The 20056-nt window shown below is 43.3% G+C and overlaps 1 protein-coding gene and 1 long non-coding RNA gene across 4 annotated transcripts in view; one reads left to right on the top strand and one right to left on the bottom strand.

Annotated features, from left to right (window-relative positions):
* Positions 1-20056, top strand: part of LOC142664971 (uncharacterized) — a 181512-nt gene that overhangs the window by 27274 nt on the left and 134182 nt on the right. The window lies entirely within an intron of this gene.
* On the bottom strand, positions 686-19783 carry DIO2 (iodothyronine deiodinase 2). 2 transcript variants are annotated; one of them, XM_075844485.1, is made up of 3 exons: positions 19429-19783; positions 19015-19326; positions 686-5141 (listed from the first exon to the last, which is right to left on the bottom strand). In XM_075844485.1, the coding sequence occupies exons 2-3, from the start codon at positions 19234-19236 to the stop codon at positions 4581-4583; spliced, it is 783 nt and encodes a 260-aa protein (XP_075700600.1). In that variant the 5' UTR covers positions 19237-19326; positions 19429-19783; the 3' UTR covers positions 686-4580. The 2 variants fall into 2 exon arrangements, with proteins under 2 accessions (XP_075700600.1, XP_075700599.1); XM_075844484.1 differs by having other exon boundaries at positions 19015-19783.

The raw sequence follows: 20056 nt of genomic DNA, 5'->3' as shown, positions 1-20056 counted from the left end.
AATAGCGCAGTTGATGGCAAATCCGCGCCGCAAAGCCGCACGTAATACGCATCGTGTGCATTGACCCTAAGGCCCCCTGCACACAGCCTGTGGTCACAGGAACAGACGGCCACGGGCAGTCGCCTACATTTGCTTTCTGTTCTCCCAATATAAAGTATAGAAGCACGGCCCGTAAATTAAAAAAATAGGACCTATTTTTGGCGTATCCTTTCTACAGCCCGGACACCTTCCCATAAATATACGGGAAGGTGTCCGTGGGCCATAGAAATTAATGGATCCATATTTTGATTCGCAATTACGGATCCGTAACTGACGGTTGTGTGCATGGGGCCTTAGACGTTCTCTGGAGTTTCTTTGCTAATTGTGGAGCAGTTGTTGGTGAGGGGTGCCGATAACTAATATATAGGGTCTATTCACACTCCGCGGCCAAATCATGGTAAACTGCCATGACTACGGCAAATTGTGGCAAAATAACAAGATATGACTGCATTACATGAATAGACCCAAAAGAATTGCTGCCTCATAATTGATCCGTGCAGTCGTTGCCTTCTTTCTTTGCTATTTTCTCCTAAGGAGGATGATTTTGTGAGTTGCTTTGCACCGGAGGTCTTCTCCAACATGACACCATAACCAGGAATAGGAATCCTACGAGTGTAAATGTGTCAATAAAAAATATATATTAGAATAATGTGTTTTTCTCAAATTTTTTATTAAAATACAAGTAAAACATTGGCTAACAGATACTTGCTGAAGCACCATATTGTGAAGAGTTTGGGTTCTGGTTTTTATTGGCAAGTCGTGAAGAACATGAGTGGAGAAGCCACCGCGTCTGGAGGTGAGAACACAAGCACCTGGCAAGTGCGGCCATGATGTGACTCCATCCAGGCACCAACAGAGAACTGGTCTCTTTCAATGGTTCCCTTCATACCCACATCATAGCCTCGCCACGCAGCAGGATCATTCACTGCATCCCCCACCTGATTTAATTTGGTGTCTCTGTATCTCGTCACCTCTCAGGCCACGTGCGGCTTGTCTCTCATCTTCTATTTCCCTGTATATATTTACTTGGTAACATCTTGGCTGGCAGAGAACGAGAGCCATGCAGGGCCACCGTGTCATGACTCCTGCTTGCCAGTGGCTTATTGCTGGTGCATTATATTAAACAGAAGATAAATTGGTACCGCACAAAGAAAAATAGGAGTCTTCTATGACATTGGATAATTATAAAAAAAAAGATATAAAATACACATAGGTCAAATAGATAATAGTCAACCTGAAGGAAAACGAATGAGCACTGCAGCTGCACTGACCACCGGTGCTGGAGGAGGCTGCAGCCCGAACTCATTCATAAGGATCAAGACACTTTTGGTGATCAAAGCATAACAGGTTCAAGTGACATCTAAATAGTGTCTAAAAATGTAAGTAACACATTTGAGGCACAACATATTTTTTTCTCCAGTACTGCGCATATAAAACAGATAGGTTTCCATATTTGTCACATGCTGGCTGCCGACTTCACTGTCCGCCTGCGGGCATTGAATGATATCCCTGGTGTGACGGGTGGGAGAGACACATTACAGGAAACGGCAGGTATATGTATATAGAGCTGACATGTCATTATACTACAATACGACATATCAATACAGTACATAATATATAGTACAGTATGTAAGTAACTGCTTATATCATCAGGCTAGAGCACAGAGGCTTTATCCCTGGATGGAAACTTCTCTATACTGAGATTCATGTACAGTAAATGCACAAACTACAATGATCTGCAGTAGTCACATCATGGAATGAGGCAGCGCGGCACTAACATCACTCCTCCTGCGTCCACACCTGCATATTCTGCCTGGAATGTAGGAAAGATGAGCTGGAGAAGCATCATCAGGGCTGGCTGCTAATTCTCTGCATATATGAGGAACCTATTATAGAGGAAGATCTGCACAACATGGAGGTGAGGTCCTGGCATGGGCACATGTGAGGGCCCTACGTCTCTGAACTGCCACTCTTAAGTTCTCTTGCTGCCTTCTTTCCTCCTCTCTCTTCCTTCCCCCTGGTTACATGCATCGCTCCAAAACCTGCCGGATTCTATGTTATCTGAAAAGAGACATCTCAATGACCTGAAACTCACTGAATCTTCCATTCCTTGCTGATCCCGCTCTAGTTACTAAGATTTACTGACGTTCTCCAAATGAAAGGGAACCAAGCCCAGAAAGCATATACAACTATAATCCATTCTCTTCAGCTTAGATCTGCTTCTCTGTGCCCTTCTGAACGTACGTGGTGTCACCGGTGAGCAGTATAAAGCTATAGGTCATAATGGAGGTTGACGAGAAGCCGTCTGTCATTTCTGTTTAATTTGTATTGAGAATCTCACTGGTTTGGGGTCTACCACAATATCCTTTCTTGCAGGCCTATAGAATTGGATAAAGGTACAGGTGTTTAATATATAGAGGGGAATTTATTAACCTTTCTACGTGACATTTGGATATTTTACTCCATCCTAATCACTTTTTAAAAAGGGTGGGGCCTAATAAAAGGAGGTGGAGCCCCACCGTTTCGAAAGATATATAAATTGCGCCATAACAATGATGCAAATGATAGCATAAGTCTACACCATCTTCTAGCTGGCGTAGATTTCACTTTTTGGGGCGTAGCAAGGGAGAGGCCTGTGCCGGTCCCCTACCTTGCCCCGCCCATAAGACTTGGATAATTGTCTCTGCCACTCATCTCTATAAGAACCTGCCTTTCTGTACTGAATTTGTGACAACTTGTAGAGTGGTGTGAGGTCTCTTCCGCTATTACACCACAGAGCGGCTGTATTAGGGCGCAGATCTTGTTGCAGAAATGTTCACAACTAAAAATTAAATACGTTGATCTGAATGGAAATCCCGGCACTAGCTGCAGAAACCACCTCATTCACAGGAATGGAACTGATTGTCAGTCGCAGAAATTCCTGCAACAAATTCTGCCGGGTGTTACTTCACCCTTAAGCCCCGTTCACACAAAGTATTTTGCAGCTAGAGAATATCTGCCTCAAAATTCCTTCAGGATTTTTGGGGCAAATTTTGACCTACATTTTCTTGCCACGGTTTTCGTGGCATATTCCGTCTGCGGCCATTGAGCGCAGCGGGTAAAAAACGGTGCGAAATACTCTTTTTCTGCTTCCGATTTATTGCAATGGGAGGTCAAAAGCGCAACCACGGCATGAAAGGCCATGCTGATTTTGAATAAGAATGCCCCCGCCTCCCTTTGAAATCAAGGGGAGGCTGTTTCTGTCGTTTTTTGGCAATGATTCCGACACCGTTTCTGCGTCAAAATCGGTGCCAAAAAATTCTGTGTGAACTGGGCCTTAGAGTGCAGCATGTTACTACAGTCCCTTTTGAACTCTGGATATGTTTCTTATCCTCCGACCATCACCAGCCGATCCTTGACATCAGTCCCTTTAACTTATCCAGCATGGAGTCCTGTCTGTCGCCGCTCTGTGGGGTCAGTTGTTAAGAAGCCTCTGAAGTTTTAAAGAGCCTATAAAGAAAACCTCAAAAGGTGGGAATGTCTATCGCTTTTGATCCCAGCTTTACAGAGTTGTTATAGGATGTGACATTGTATCCTGACCATTGATACTGTACAGAACTGGAGCGCTTTTACGTAAACTAATGTTTTGTCGTCTGATGATTTTATCTTTATCTATGAGCCAGGGCAATGAGATCCTTGCAGCCCTATGTGCAGTGTGAGCCCTCAGGACCAAACCTAGGCCATTAGTGTAGCATTCGTGTTTATTCTCAACATCACCTGTCAAAATCTTGCCTAGAGCTGGTGTCTAATTGGTGCCAGAAATGTCATCTTGTGGGGATCAGAGGCATATTTATGGTTGTATTCCTACGGCTTCCACACGATAACAATTATTAAGCGCCCCTCCTCCGAAGAAAAAAAAATAACCTTGTGGACCCTGCAGATCATTGCTCCTGGGAGAGCAGATTACATCCGATTTGATGCAGCTGTCCCCCTGTTGAGGTAACTGTGTCATTCGTGGATACTGCAGACTTATGATAACACAATAAATTATGTTAAAAAAAGAATAAAGACTAAAATGAGCTACACCTGATGAGTGAAACATTGGAATCCACATTATAAATACTCGGTTGGAGGTGTTGTGCTCCTTCTTCCTTGATGTCATTTCTTTGCAAAGTTTCCCCAGGAACAAGGAAAGGCCACTCGGCTCTACAACAGCTGTCAGATGTGGGGTTTGTTTGATTTCTGACTTTCCCTTATTTGTTTTTTTCTTGTGAATATGCAGCTTTTACCACACCCTCGTCTTCCTATGTTCTGCCTATACTGCTGTGTAGTGTAGATCGAGAGGGAACAGCGGTTTGAGGTCTGCCAGAGATTCGGGTCACAGTGAGGATAATATCACACATCTGGATTGTGACTTCTTGCAGTGAACTTTGCAGTGTGGTTGTTTTCATGTGTTCATTTCCAAAGTCAAAGGTCTCTATTATAGTGTCAACAAAAGTCCCACAACAACAGAACACTGGCTCGTCCTTAGGAGTCATTTCTCCGAGCCCAGCCATGTCCTTTTATCCCTTCTGCCTTCTGTTTCCAAATGTCTGTTCCAGCCATTGCCGTACTTCTTGGAGGTTATAGAAGAACGGTCCTTTACCTCCAAGGTATACAATTTTTTGCCTTTGTACAATGCACACCCTTTCAAAGGAGACACCATATGCCACATTGGCATTATTGTCCATGCAGTCTGCTACCACCTGGCACTGTGGGGGGACAGTGTATTTTTGCAGGAGTTTGTTTGCTGCAGCACATCGGTCTTCTTGATTTCTATGCTTCTTTACTTCATAGGAGCCCACACCAGGAGCAGCCCAGCCATCCGAGGGATGAGCCTCATCAATGTAGACCAAAAGGAAGTCGGCTACATTGGAAAACTCCTCCACCAGCTTGCTGAAGGCTGGCAGCTGGCTTATAAAGGGGGGTCAGGTGGCTGAACCAAAGTTGATGACCAGAGGGCGCTCAGAACTGGCAAAGTCAAGAAGGTTACATGGTGTCCCTGGTTTTGCACATGTGCTGCTTGTTTTCTTGCTAGACACAGGGATGACATTGGAGTTTGGTGCATCTCCGCCTAACTTTACCTATAGATAGTAAGAGAAGTGAAAACAGTTAATAACATGTAGGGTTAATAAAAAAAAAAAAATACAGTAAATGCAAGTGGCAGTACCATCACTTTTGCTGGGACTACAGTCCCTACCCTTTCCAGCTATTCTACTTCTACTTCTTTGTGGAGTAAGCTATGTTACATTTTTGCCGCCTTGCATCCGTGAGTTCACTGTCCACAAAGACATATAAAGTGATCCCAAACGGACTCTGAGTTCTCTCTTGTGTTGCATTTAGGGGAGCTTGATCTTAATTCTAGCCTGATCCTCAAATTTTGTCCAAATCTGAGAACGTGCTCAACATCAGACAATATCTCATGGAATTGTCCAAGGTCGTCTTATATGGGGAAATTTGACCGGTGCCTACTTGACACGCAGAGCTCCCCTTTTGGCTTCTTAACAGACATCTGAAAAGGAGTTTGGGGAATTGTTCAGTGTGAAGGGTAGCACCCTGGGCACCATTCAAAGAAGGTGTCTATTAGAGGAATAAATGTGACTGTGCCATTACAAATGCTCTTTAGTTGGCGGTAAATAAAATGTCAAACCTTTTTTGCTTTTCCTGGAGACAAGCAGTTCCTGTGAGGTCTGGAAAACAATTATACCTGGTCTCTTTTAGGGTACGTCCACACACATCTAAACACTCAAGCATTTCCTTCTGAATTCTCTGTGCAGATATCCTGCAGCGTTTTTGCAAGAGAAATCGACATGCCTTAAGTTGAGAATCCGCACCGCAACTCAATTTCAGCACGTTTTCTGTGTGCGTTTCTTTAGCGCGTGGATGAGATTTGTTCAAATCTCATCTACTTTGCTGCTACTATAATACGCTGCAGAATTTACACATGGAAAATCCAGATGGAAATGCTGCAGTGTTTACACTGTGTGTTGACGTACCCTTAAAAAAGTATGCATGTTGAGCTGAGCCAAAATGTGCATGTTAGTGGCGGTGACTGCTGATCCATATCACATCTATTGCAGGTCTTAATAATAATAATAATAATAATCTTTATATAGCGCCAACATATTACGCAGCACTTTACAATTTAGAGGGAACATGAAACAAACAATATCAGACATTACATAGTGACAAAGTTAATTTACAATTTAAACCTGAGGGAGGACCCTGCTCGCAAGAACTTACAATCTATGAGGAAATAAAGGGGACACAAAGTGTAAGGCTATGTTCACACGGAGTATTTTGCAGGAGGAATATCTGCCTCAAAATTCCGTTTGGAACTTTGAGGCAGATTTTCCTCTCCCTGCACGGCCATTGAGCCCCGCGGGCATAAAACACAGCGAAATACGCTTTCTCTGCCTCCCATTGAAGTCAATAGGAGGTCAGAGGCGTAAACGCCCGAAGATAGGGCATGTCGCTTCTTTTTCCCGCGAGGCAGTTTTACTGCACGCGGGAAAAAGACGCCTCCCATTGAAATCAATGGGAGGCGTTTTCGGGCCGTTTTTGCCGAGTTTTGCGACGCGGTTTCCGCGTCAAAAGACTCGGCAAAATACTCCGTGTGAACATAGCCTAACACTGTTTGTTCTGTACAATGGTCCGGCCATTTTTATACACATGCGGTGGTGACATAAAGCTGCATGAGCCGGTCACCAGCCAGTATCCGTGTATGACGGACATGAAGAGAAGGAGTGTGAGGGAATCTTATTCTGATGACTGATCTATAAGGAGGGCCATGAAAAGGAGTCAGATCAGGGAATGTTATAGGCCGGTCTAAATAGATGTGTTTTCAGGGCACGTTTAAAACTGTGGATATTGGGAATTAATCGGATTGTCTGGGGTAGCGCATTCCAGAGGACGGGTGCAGCACGAGAGAAGTCCTGGAGATGGGAGTGGGAGGTTCGGATTATGGAGGATTTTAATCTAAGGTCGTTGGCAGAACATAAAGCCCGAGTAGGCTGGTGGACAGAGATGAGGGAGGATATGTAAGGAGGTGCAGCACTGGGGAGAGCGGCGTGGGGGAGAGGAAGAAGTTTTGAATTTTATTCTGAAGGGTATGGGCAACCAGTGCAGTGACTGGCACAGGGTAGAGGCGTTGGTGTAGCGGTTGGTCATAAATATGAGCCTGGCTACTGCATTGAGGATAGATTGGAGAGGGGAGAAGACCGACTAGTAATGAGTTACAGGAGTCAAGACGAGAGAGAATCAGAGCAACAATGAGAGTTTTGGCTGTTTCCTCCGTAAGAAAAGGGCGGATTCTGGAGATGTTTTTGAGGTGAAAATGACAGGAGCGTGAAAGTGATTGAATGTGAGGAGTAAAGGAAAGATCGGAGTCAAAAATAACCCTGAGACAGCGGGCGTGCTGCTTAGGAGTTATGATAGTGATGGAGACAGCGGGCGTGCTGCCCAGGAGTTCTGATAGTGATAGAGACAGCGGGCGTGCTGCTTAGGAGTTCTGATAGTGATAGAGACAGCGGGCGTGCTGCTTAGGAGTTATGATAGTGCCACACACAGAGATGGAGACATCAGGTTTAGGGAGGTTAGTAGATGGTGGGAACACAAGGAGCTCAGTTTTAGAAAGATTCAGTTTCCGATAGAGAGAGGACATGATGTTAGAGACAGCGGACAGACAATCACTGGTGTTCTGTATTAGAGCAGGGGTGATGTCACGGGAAGAGGTATATAATTGGGTGTCATCAGCGTAGAGATGGTACTGGAAGCCAAATCTGCTGATGGTTTGTCCAATAGGGGCTGTGTAGAGAGAAAAGAGGAGCGGACCTAGGACTGATCCCTGAGGAACCCCTATAGCAAGGGGAAGAGGAGAAGAGGTGGAAGCAGCAAATGACACACTGAAGAGAGATAGGAGGAAAACCCAGAGAGAGCAGCGTCCTTGAGGCCAGTAGAGTGGAGCATGTTAAGTAGGAGTTTGTGGTCTACAGTGTCTTACCTAGATGTGACTCTATATTCTATCGTTTGTACCAGTAAGGCTCTGTTCACCTCTGCGTTGGCGTCCTGTTCTGACGTTCCGTCGGAGGTTTCCGTCAGAACGGGACCCTGAGCAGATACAAACTGACACCGACGGAAACCAGAGGTTTCCGTTTTCATCACCATTGGTTTCAATGGTGACGGAGTCGGTACCCCATGTTTCCCTTTGTCTCTTTTGTGCACCGGATCCGTCGTTTTGCCGGAAGTAGTAGCGTTATCGACTACGTAATGTCAGAGCGGGACCCCAACGCAGATCTAAACAGAGCCTTATAGAACGGTTTCTTTTTATTATCCGCTTCAGAATTGTATGCCGTTGTTCTCTAATTTGCACCCACTCTAGTTCTGTATATCACCATTGAGGACAAACTTGTCTGTTGTCATTACTGCAGAATACTTGTCCCCACATGCAGATGGATAAGTCAGGGGCACAGATATGACCGGACATATGTTATGAGAGACCCCGGACCACCACATGCTATCTTCTATTATCTGCAGGACAGCAGTGCAAGTAGGGAAATATATTGACTTCTACATCTGTCTGCTTGGATTATAATTTCAGCAGATATTTATTTTACTTGTTACATTTTGTTTTCTTTTTTTAATCTGCTTTCCTGTTCTGTTTAATGACTTGTAGATTCAGTTGAGCTTTACATTATGTGGAGTTAATTCCTTGTTTGAGTTAGATACAGAGCCTGACACTTTCAGCATCAATCTGCAGGAACCTTTGACTCCTGCTCCGGAGCCGATCAGTTCTGGTGTGATTATTGCAGAACGTGTTATGTTATCTTCTCCAGCTTCTGCTTTTCACAAATAGAACTCGTGATGTCCTGGTATTATTGGTGAGACTTCTGATTGTTAACGTAGAATCCATGTGAACGTGACCTTTAATTGGTCTATAAGGGGAGGAACAGCGCACCAAGAACATGCTGTGATAACACCCAACATATCCTGAAAATTCACATAGGGCTGATCAATCCAAACAGATTGTCTGAATCAAAAACTTTATATTCCCATTCACTCACAGCAAGAGGATTGTGGATCCAGCCTAAATCTTCATACAGCGTCCTTCAGTATACTGTGTTAAACTAAAGGGCTCTGACATGAAACCTGTTCCGATCCTTTATGTCGGACTCTGTGTGTATGGAGATCTGGGGCACCAGCCCTCTACGGTACCTCTATAAATAAAATTAGGGACGTGTTTGATTAGATTCTGCATGTACAGAGGTATTCTGCATTGTTTCTTGGGAGAATACCTCTGTACGCGCAGAATCGAAATGATTGCGCCCTAACTTTATTTATGGGGGGTACAGTAGAGGGCTCGTGCACATCTATGGAAGCCCATTTATGGCTTCATACAAAACGTTACAGTAACTCAGCTGTGTGAATAAGGTTTTGTAAGATTATTCACTGCTTAGAATTTAATCGAAACCTTCTCTAAAGGAAAAGTCAGAATGGGAGAAGGTGAGAAGTGACCAGATCGGTCACACCCCAAGGCCTTTTTCATATGAACGTGTTAAACGTCTGTGTGACGGCCTTTGAAACAACGTCTGTCACACAAACCTATATAATAATCCAGTGTGGCCATTCACACAGCCGTTGTTTCAATGGACTGTGTGAAGGGTCCTTGAGAAGATAGGCCATGTACTATTTTCTCACGCATCCCTCCATAGACTCTAGTCTATGGTGGATGTGTGATATTGCGTCCCGCAGAGCACGGATGCACCTCGGACGTGAAAAACGCTAGTTTTTCACGTCTGGAGATGCGCAACGCCCGTCTGAATCTGGCCCAAGAGTTCTTAAAGAACAGGGTGCACGCTCTGCAGAACGACAAGACTGTGTGATCTCGCGAGAGATCACACAGCACAAGCCGCTCTCACACTGTCTGTAGCTGATTGGAGAGAGTGATAATAAACACTCCCCCATGCCATTTAGAAATCTAGAAACGCCCCATTGACACCCCTTTACTGGGTTATTTACATATCGGGCACCAAGTATAACGGCACCGATCTCTAAATAACGGAGGATAATGTAATTTTTTTGTAACGTGAGACGAGGTTTGTCTATGACACGCTGCACTCAGCTGCACATGTATGGGCAGGTGAAAGGTTCTCTTTAATGGTTTATGGGCAATTTGTATATTTACTTATTTTTTTAAAACCTTCCTCTCAATCAATAGGAATAAAACAAAGTTCTATAATTTCTCCCATCCTTTGGTTGAACTTGTTAGACATAATGTCTTTTTTCAACCGTACTATAAAACTATAAAAATTAACTCACTTTGCGTTTCTGAAAGCCTGGGTGACTGTGACTACATTATAGCTGCATAACTGTTAAAAATGGCGGCTGTTATTGTACTTCTTCCTAGACCCAGCTACTAGAGGAAGAGCTCAGGGGCAACTTCGCTGTGATCTTTAGTTCTATCATTGTGAACTATGTTTTTCTTTTTCTCCAGAGATGTGATTTAACAGCTTCGCAGAGAAAGAGAAAAAAAGATATTGCCATCTGAACCAGGAAAGCAGCAGAATTCAGAATTCTTCTCTGAATGTGACCTGAGCTGGCCCTAATGTGCTGAGGAGCAGTACAATATAAGCAAAGCAAGCTTACCTAAAGGGGTATTCCCAACGTAAACATTTATGGCTTATTCAAGCGACATGCCATCAATGTCTGATAGATGTTGGTGAGGCAGGATGGGGTCAGGTGACCGCCGTTCTGGACAAGGTGCGAGGAGCTATCGGACTTTCATGGCACATCCCATGGATAGGCCACAAATATTGACGTTGGGAATAACCCTTTAACATCAAAAGTAGATGTAAAGTGTGGGATTTTGTTTATAAGCAGAGCTATGCTTTACATTACATTGGAGCCTGGAGCTGCCGGACATACTTAATTACCACCTACTAAAACATAAAGAAAGCTGCAATGTGCTGGAGATAATTATATTCGACACGACAAGTGATTAGGTTTCCAGTCTGTGATATGAGAATGGTTGGAAGGGCTTAGTGTGAGAGGAAAGCTTCTGTCACACAATAGGTTAATATTTATTACTGAAATCAAGCCAGAAATATCAGCTAGTAAATTCACATCATTAGTAAGAGGGACAAGCCCCCAAAATCTGTCTGTGCACCTGGATTCTCTCAGGCAAACTCCTACTCCAGCACAAGGTCAAATTGTGGAGGGGCTTAGGCAGGAGTTGAGCAGGTGTAGATTTGCGTCATTTCTATCCAGTTTTCTTAATAAATGTGAGACTGCGCTTATTTTTCTCCGCAGTTTCTAAATTTGTCAAGCGACAAGAAAAGTCGCAAATTTTACTGCAGATTTGTTGCATGTAACCGTTTTCAAAAACTGACGTCAACGGCTTTGTAAATGTGGTCCTGTCCGTTCTGTATGACAAATATGGTGCATCCTGCAAACCATATTGGACACTTTTACTTACACCACTTCACGACTGGCGTCCTTTACTTTGAGGAATTAAAATGGTGCACCCGTTAATAATTGCCGCATTTTAAGAGTCCTCTTAGTCACTCCGCTTTTTCTTGACACTTTTCAAAATTGTCTAGGACTGTGCAATAATGTTTGAATCACATGATACATTTCACGCACAGTATGTATGCCAGTTTTTTGTCGCAATTTGTGCCAGAATTCTAAAGCGTTTTGCTTAGTAAATCACCACCGATGTTTTACCCCATCGCCCACCGCCGCAGTGCTAAGATAGGTCTTCTAATCTACTGGACATGATAACCTGGAGGATAGGGAAAGACAGAACTCCCCTCCTTCAGTGTTTATCCTGATGGGGGGACCTGGAGTAGGGACTCCCATATTCCCTATAGCAGTGCCTTGTGTGAAATATCGGAGATCTGTTTCTGCCATTCATCTCAGAAGAGTAGAAAATTGAGAGACTATGTGCCAACAACATACTCTAGAATTAAGGGGCGTCATTCATGTAGCTTCCATTCTGATGACTTGGTGATGTGGAGTACCCAATATAAACTTTTTTGCCACACATGAGACAGACAAGAAATGTTACTTTCTCTGATGCCCCAAGGTCATTGGATTCTAACTCTTGGCCAATCATTTTTATAAGTCTGGTCTTGGTTACAGCAGAGGCATGAAAAAGAGGACTCTTAGGGTAAATCCACACGTAACAGAATTGCTGTGTATTTTACCTGCGGATTTGCTCAGTTAAAGGGGTTTACCCCATAATCATTCTTTATCACCTATCCACAGGATAGGTGATAAATATTTGATCGGTGGGGGTCCAACCACTGGGACCGCCACCAATCACAAGAATAGTCTTACCTTGCTGTTCCTTGGAGCCACATGGAAATGAATGGAGTGGTGGTCGAACATGTGCACTACCGCTCCATTCCTATGGGGCTCCCAGGAAAGGCAAGGTAAGCCCGTTCTTGTTATCGGTGGCGGTCCCATCTGTTGGACCCCCACTGATCAGATATTTATCACCTATCCTGTGAATAATGATTATGGGAAAACCCCTTTAAATTCCGCTCCCGAATGCTGCAACAGCAAATGAATGATCTTGTGCAAATCTCATTCACTTTCCAGTGGACTTTGAAATGTTAATTGACAATGACAAGTTGCAGATTTTCACCACAAATGTGCATGTTAAAAATGCGTATTTGCGACGGAAAACCGCAATGTGCAACATTAGACCGTATTTGATTCCTTGACTTGGGATTTGAACACTGTACTTCGAGGCCTTACATGTCAATATTTTAAACCTCGTTGTCAAATATCTATTAACTTTTGACCATCAGAACTGTTGTCCTTTTGGCCGTATAGTAGAGTAAATTGTGGCCTTCTCAACTAGCCAGCCCTATGCGTTGGACAGAATAATTATCCATGGTATTGGACTCAAATAATCCTTAGGTTTTCGTCCTGGCTGCCTTCTGTGTATCCTAAATCCCAAAATAGTTTCCCTTTTAGGATATTGGGATGTGAGGGCCCGTGGAGCATTCTTTGCTGAAAGTTGTAGAACTTCTTTAAGATATTCTGTGTCTTTTGGCATGAAGTTGAACTTTTTGAGATTACTGTAACGCAGAGATCCTACCTTGACTTATTTTTACATATATACAACATATAGGATCAACTTACTATACAGAACTTTACACCAACAGTACTGGCATAAGATCCTTGACCAGTTGACCTGTTGACTTGGTGAGGGCAGATCTTCAGTCACATCATTTCCAGCCTGGGACACACTGTAGAATTGTGCTGCACATGTTTTTGAGGTTATGAGGTTCAGCAGCCTGTATTTACTTGGAGTGTATCCTTGTGGACATCTGTTTTAACCGTCTTTTGTTATACAATCCGATCTTTTTTTGTATAAGGTGTCCATTAGTTTGTTCTGTACTGTCCGATTACTCTCGGTTTACACTGCCTCTTCCGTAGACACTTAGAGGGTACAAACCAGGTGCAACATCCAACAGTGGGACTACAAATCCAATCATCACCTTTTTTTTTTTTTTTTTGCTTGTCTGAATGCCGCTGGCCACAGATTTGTCCACATGAAAAGTGCAGATGCTCAGTAGTTTTTTTTGCTTGGCAGATCACTCCTATTAGTTTTGTTTTCTCACTCCTTTGAGGGTTTGACTGATGTAACAGCTCCCCGGGTCCTGGGTTAGTGGATGAGCTCCCAGCTCTGTCCAGTGTGACTCAGTGATCAGCTGCTCGGTTCCTGACCCCAGAGCATGGCCAAACGGTTTCCATCTGACTCTCCTTTCTTGGCTTGTGACCGACGTTCTGTTCTCACGCTTTACACAGGCTTTGGAAAACTTTTGTGAGAAAAGCACTTAAAAGTTTACGGCATCGTAAACACCAAAGCCATTGGCACTCACCATTTATGCTCATTTTTTCCTGCTTATGCAATGTTTTCCTGTATCCTGATTGTATTTGGCTTTACTTTGAGGACTCCACTTGGATCCTGTATTAAGCTGAAATTTGACTCAAAATGAGGCAGACCCTATTCTCACGAAGCTTGGCATTATTTTCTGCAATTAATGTCCTTTCTATAATTGCTTTAGAACTGGGGAAACATGGACGATAATTCCCACTCATATTGTAATCATTACACTGGGGGCTGGCATCATACATGAGTTGTGTTTTTGCAGAATGTTTTTGTTCTGATGTTTGAAAAATGGATGATACATAGACTATATTCTACAGCCACTGACGTTAATGACATCAAAAAAATTACACAGGTCATACTGAAACAATATATAAATGGAACATGCCAGCAAAAAATGCAAAGGTCAACATCAAGTTGGTGGCCATTGAATGGACAATGACTACAGTAGAGATGGAAGATATAAAATATTCTATACTCATCAGTTTGCATTGCTCTAATAATATTAATGATTTTCTTCTGATGATATTGCTCTAAAAATGAATTCAGATCTGTAGCGGCTTCTTGTTATCGTCTTGGCTGTGTGATACCTGATTATTGCCGAATTCACACGGGACGGAAATGCTGCAGATTTTCCGTGCGAAAATTTGCAGCAAATTACGAAACCAGCCATGTGGATGACATTTAAACAGGCTCTGTCACCACATTATAAGTGGCCTATATTGTACACTATGTGATCGGCGCTGTAATGTAGATTACAGCAGTGTTATTTATTTAGAAAAACGAGCATTTTTGACGGAGTTATGACCTATATTAGCTTTATGCTAATGAGTTTCCCAATGGACAACTGGGCATATTTTACTTTTTGACCAATCCAGCGTCATACACTTCTCTCCATTCATTTACTCTGCAGATAGCGATATAGCTATATCACTGTGTGCAGCCACATACACACACTATAACATTACTGCAGTGTCCTGACAATGAATATACATCACTACCAGGCAGGACATGATGTGTATTCAGAATCCTGACCACTTCTCTGTGATTTACGGCATAGCAGGCGTAGTCTCGCGAGATTACGCTGTAAGCTGTCATTTACAGCGAGACTACGCCTGCTATGCTGTAAATCACAGAGCAGTGCAGAGAAGTGGTCAGGATTCTGAATACACATCGTGTCCTGGCTGGAGGTAATGTATATTCATTGTCAGGACACTGCAGTAATGTTAGTGTGTTTATGTGGCTGCACATAGCGATATAGCTATATAGCCGATTGGTCAGCGTCATACACTCCTATGTACAACGCCCACTTGGTCAAAAAGTAAAATACGCCCAGTTGTCCATTGGGAAACTCATTAGCATAAAGCTAAAATAGGTCATAACTCCGTTAAAAATGATAGTTTTTCTAAATAAATAACTTCTGTTCTCTACATTACAGCGCCGATCACATCATGTACAAGATAGGCCACTTATAATGTGGTGACAGCCTCTTTAAGCAAATATCATCCACATTCGTCTCAACATTCTCCAGATGGAAATCGGAGTATGCTCATTCTGTTCTGGATCTTCACTGCAGATTTCATTCTTTTCAATGTAGAAGGGGTCAAATCTGCAGCATTTCCATCCTATGTGAATCCAGCCTTACAAATAATTGTTCAAAAATCCTATTACAAGATTATTTATACCAGTATCATCTGTTATAAAAGTTGTGGAACATAATGATAAATATCTTGTTATAAATAAGGTGCAGGTTCCCTTAAGAGCGGTTAGGCTAACTAAAATATTTCCATAACTGCTGTCCTTTCACTTAGAAGACAATTTACTTTGAGACATAGTGAGCAAAGCCAAACGTTTTCCTTCTTCTCCATGGTTTCGCTCCAAGTTTCACAGCTCCGTACAGTAACCAGTCCCGTGCTGCCAGAGAGCCGAGACGTCTTCCCATTGACTTCAGCAGCTTTTAAGTCATTAACCTTATAGAGCCCCAGACTCGGGTGACCCTTTATTTGTGTCCACCGTCATCTTATGTTGACTGAGATCTGCCAGGTTACTTAGATGCCATATGTACATTGATTTATTTCAGAATATGTCTTTTTTTCCCTTGAGCTGAATAATGTATATTCCAGAAACTAATTGTTGGCAATCTAGAATTCCAGGCGAGTCCAAGACAGTGACCAAGAAAGTATAAACTGGAACGGAGATTAGAACCCAGAGCTACTGCTACTCGTTCACAGACCACATAATGAGCTGGAAATATTTCCTCTGTACCAGAGAAACACCTGTATAACTTCTCTGGGATTTATAAATATGTATTGGGACCAAGTTATAAAATAGTTGTACTGTTTGTCTTGGTAGAGTATTACATTTGTTCTACAAGCGCCAAGCTGCTTGTACCTCTGCAGCTATAACAGAATGGAAACCAATTCGGAGCAGCACAGAGCGGCTCTCTGGTAACGGAGTGTTCCCGAGTCCAGACACTGAGCCACATGTTCTCTTTATCAGCCTGGGTTTAGGCCTTTCTGCACAAAAGTCTTCTTTTTTTTTTTTTTACACTCACATTCAGCACTAATGCAAAGCAGACGGATCTGCCCAAGGGGAGCTCTTGTACAGCTGGCAGGTTCACCATGCTTTAGTCATTCCCTGGAGACACTCTGGATCTCACCCATTTATAAATGCCAAAAGATTACTCGAGACACCAGGAAAATAAAGTGCATCTCCACCCATTGCACCAAGTTATGTACATATTTTATTTTCCCTTATTCAGCAAATACGTAGCAAAATATAAACCACAAGAAAAAAAATGTAAATCGCAGATTCCAGAGTGGCAAGCCTTAGTCTTGGCATGGGAAAACGCATTACCTATTCACCATTCTTCTCCCAGATTGCTTGAGCGAACAAAAATTCTCCACTTCCTTTCTACCAGTAGGTGCTGAACAGCTCTACACAACATCACAAGCCTCCCACGCGTGGCATCGAGCATGGACTAGAGACCTATGACGTTGGCATGTGATGTATGCAAGATCAGCTTGCGATATTAATCCACCTCCTCCATTGTGTTTCACTGGACACTGCGCACATGGTCTCTGATTGAATGAGCTGTGTGCGTGCCAGTGAGCGGCAGGCAGTCTAGTAAAGACTCTCTGGCAAAGATCGTACAGCTCAGCTGTGTAACAGGACACAGAGAGCCGGACGCTAGAGGTCCGACAGTATAACTGGAATTTTACACTAAGGAAGGTGGCAGGAGACCGAGAACAACGTCCATTCATTCAAAAGTACAGTAGACGTTGAAGACCTCTAGAGATGATAGTTGTCATCCTTCCCATCCATCATTAACTACCACATAACTATACAGAATCCGGTTTGAAGCACATTTGCACTCGTCTAGGACTGTTCTCAAATTTACAAAAGGTTGGAAATGAAGAGTTGGGGGGGAATTTAACAACTTTTCGATGCCAGTTTTCTGGCGTAGAAAAGTTGCCTACAGCTCATAAGTCACAATTATTGAGACTTTGAACAGTTTCTGCTGCTCTCGCAACAGCTCTAAAGGCCAGGCAGAGCTTAGTGGATGGGGACGAGGCCACCCACGGGCCAATGCATTTACCATAGTTTCCACCAGAAGTTGGCGTAAATTATAGCGGAAATCTGGGCTAGTACCTGGCAAGATCCGACCAATTGCACCTCCTTAATAAATTTGTTGCATCTTACTCCAGCTTGTTTCCTATTAATACTGGCGTATGAAATGCCATTCTTAATAAATTCCCCCTATTGATTCCTGAAATGTGTCCAGTTTTGCATTAAAGACATGGGGTGTTAATATAATATATCCTGCACACATTTACCTTCCTGTAACGCAGAGATTAACCACTTGTCTAAGAGCCGTCCTTGTTTAAGCCCTATCTATTATTTTCATTTGACAGACATGTTTTGTGAAACTTTTCTGTAAATAAAACCATTGGCTTAAAGCTTCGGTATTTTCAGTAATGATTGGCCAAGCACATGTTACCAGCAGAGGGCGGCATTGAGGTATTATGCCCCTGGTGCCAGCTACAGGTGATACGGGCATAAGGATTGTTTATATCCACAAATGATTGCACATAGCTCCCTAGACCTTTAACCCACAGGATCAGCATTAACTCTTAAGGACGGGGCACAGCTTGAGTCAGTTAATACTTCTGTTTGCTTCTTGTACCTCTTAATAAGTACGGAGCTCACATAATGGAATATCTAGGAGTTGCTCTTTGTCCAGTTATATATTATGCAGGAAAGCCTATTAACCTCTGAATGACACATTTCAATAGTGACAAGAAAACATGACCCCAGCTGCTCTGCTACTCATTGTATACATTTCCCAAGCATTGATTACAGTAACACTTTCCTGCAGTTCCTGAGCAGCTCGTTGTCTGTAGTGTTTAGGAACATGCAGACCCACACGGTGCAGATACGATCATCTGCTGGGGTTTAATGATCAACGTGAGTGGTTATCAGATCAACAGAAACTGTATGAAACTGACCAACCGCATGCAGACAGCCCACGCAATGAAACGGAGATCTGATGCCTCTGCCCCATGCGTGTGGTCGTTGGGTACATAACTGATATTATTGCATAAACAACACAATCCCAGTGTCGATTATCTGTGTTTTATGCTTAATAGGCTGAGGAATTCACAATCCCTCCAGATTCTTTCTAGTGCCCATACCAGGGGAATGGATTCTAATAGTTGTGGCACCGTCCTCTCCAGAGATGACATAATTTTTGTAAAAACTCAAAGCATTCTCTTAACCAGTGGCCACCATCGGTTTATCTTAGGTGTTCCATTCCACTAACCCCCAAACAGTTAATTGCCTCTTGTAAATCAATATAAACATCATACAATAAAAAATATCATCCAAACCAATCCTGTCTATAAATCGTCTGTCTTAACTAATAATCAATAATTGTGTGTTCCAGATATGGAGTTTCTCGACATTGTATTCCCGCTCTTATTACTATCAACTCAAAGTGGAAAGCATGTGTTGGCTCCAAATGAATGTTGCCTTTTAAAAAGTGGCGCCAGTCATACCTGCTTGTAGGCGTCCAATAGGAAGCTTTTCCAAACACAGCGCAGACCTTCTGGGGTGAGCATTCGGCGCCATGGACTCTGGCTGGATTTGGAGCGGTTCAGTTGCAGGAGCACGTGTTTTACCAACACAACAGAGTCATACAGAGCCAAGAACAGACAGTTTGACACGAACCCAGGCAGGATCTGCAGAGTGATCAACAGGTCCACACTCAGCAAACCCATAACTGCAAGCCTGGTGCCTTCCACCTCTGCCCTCAAAGATGCCCCTTTCTATCTCCTTTCTTCATTCAGCTGGACAGAGGGGACGAGAGCCTGGATTGATGAGATTTAATTGTTGCCTTTACTATGAATGAAATAGTTGCACTGGGAAGTTGTGCTGTGCTAAACAGGTGTCTGCACTACTGCTGTACTTACAGAGGAGCGTCCTGCATCTGCTGCTTAACTTCAGCTGGTTCCTCTGCGAATTATAGAAAGAAAAGAAAAAAGTTTCTGAAGTTTGGAGGACCAGGTGGTTTTTTTTTCATCTGTAAAAGTCTAAAATGCACTTTCTCCCCACACTACCTCTGGCTCCCTCTGCCTCTCTCTCTGCCTCGGTGTCTCTCAGCTATCTCTTTTTGTCCCCAGATTTCCCCTCTGGCTCCCTCCCCTTTCTGTAGCCCTTTTATACAGTCCCATGCTAATTGCTGCAATAAGAGAAATGAAAAACCCTAATCTTGCCTGTGATCTGTTCTTTGACGTCAGGGTAGGAGAGGGCATTAGTTTGGCTGGGGATGCTCTGAATAGAAAAAGAGCCGCTCAAAAACTTGCAAGGCGGGACTTTGTTATTAAAGGAGAGGATAAAACTAACTCCTCCCTTCATCCATCTCCCAGCTTCTCATAACTTCTCAGGCAGCTGGCATGCTTTACCTGACAGCCAGAGGGTGGAGAGGTTCACCTATGTGTTTGGCAGCACTCCTGAACTGTGCACCTTGGACACTCGTATACCTGTCGGTAACACAGTGCACTCCACTCCTTCACTGACACAGCTGGAGCACAGACTGAT

The sequence above is a fragment of the Rhinoderma darwinii genome, chromosome 12 (genome assembly GCF_050947455.1).
Source record: "Rhinoderma darwinii isolate aRhiDar2 chromosome 12, aRhiDar2.hap1, whole genome shotgun sequence".
Lineage (NCBI taxonomy): Eukaryota > Metazoa > Chordata > Amphibia > Anura > Rhinodermatidae > Rhinoderma > Rhinoderma darwinii.
The sequence above is the reverse complement of the archived record's forward strand: the minus strand, read 5'-3'. Positions and strand labels throughout refer to the sequence as shown.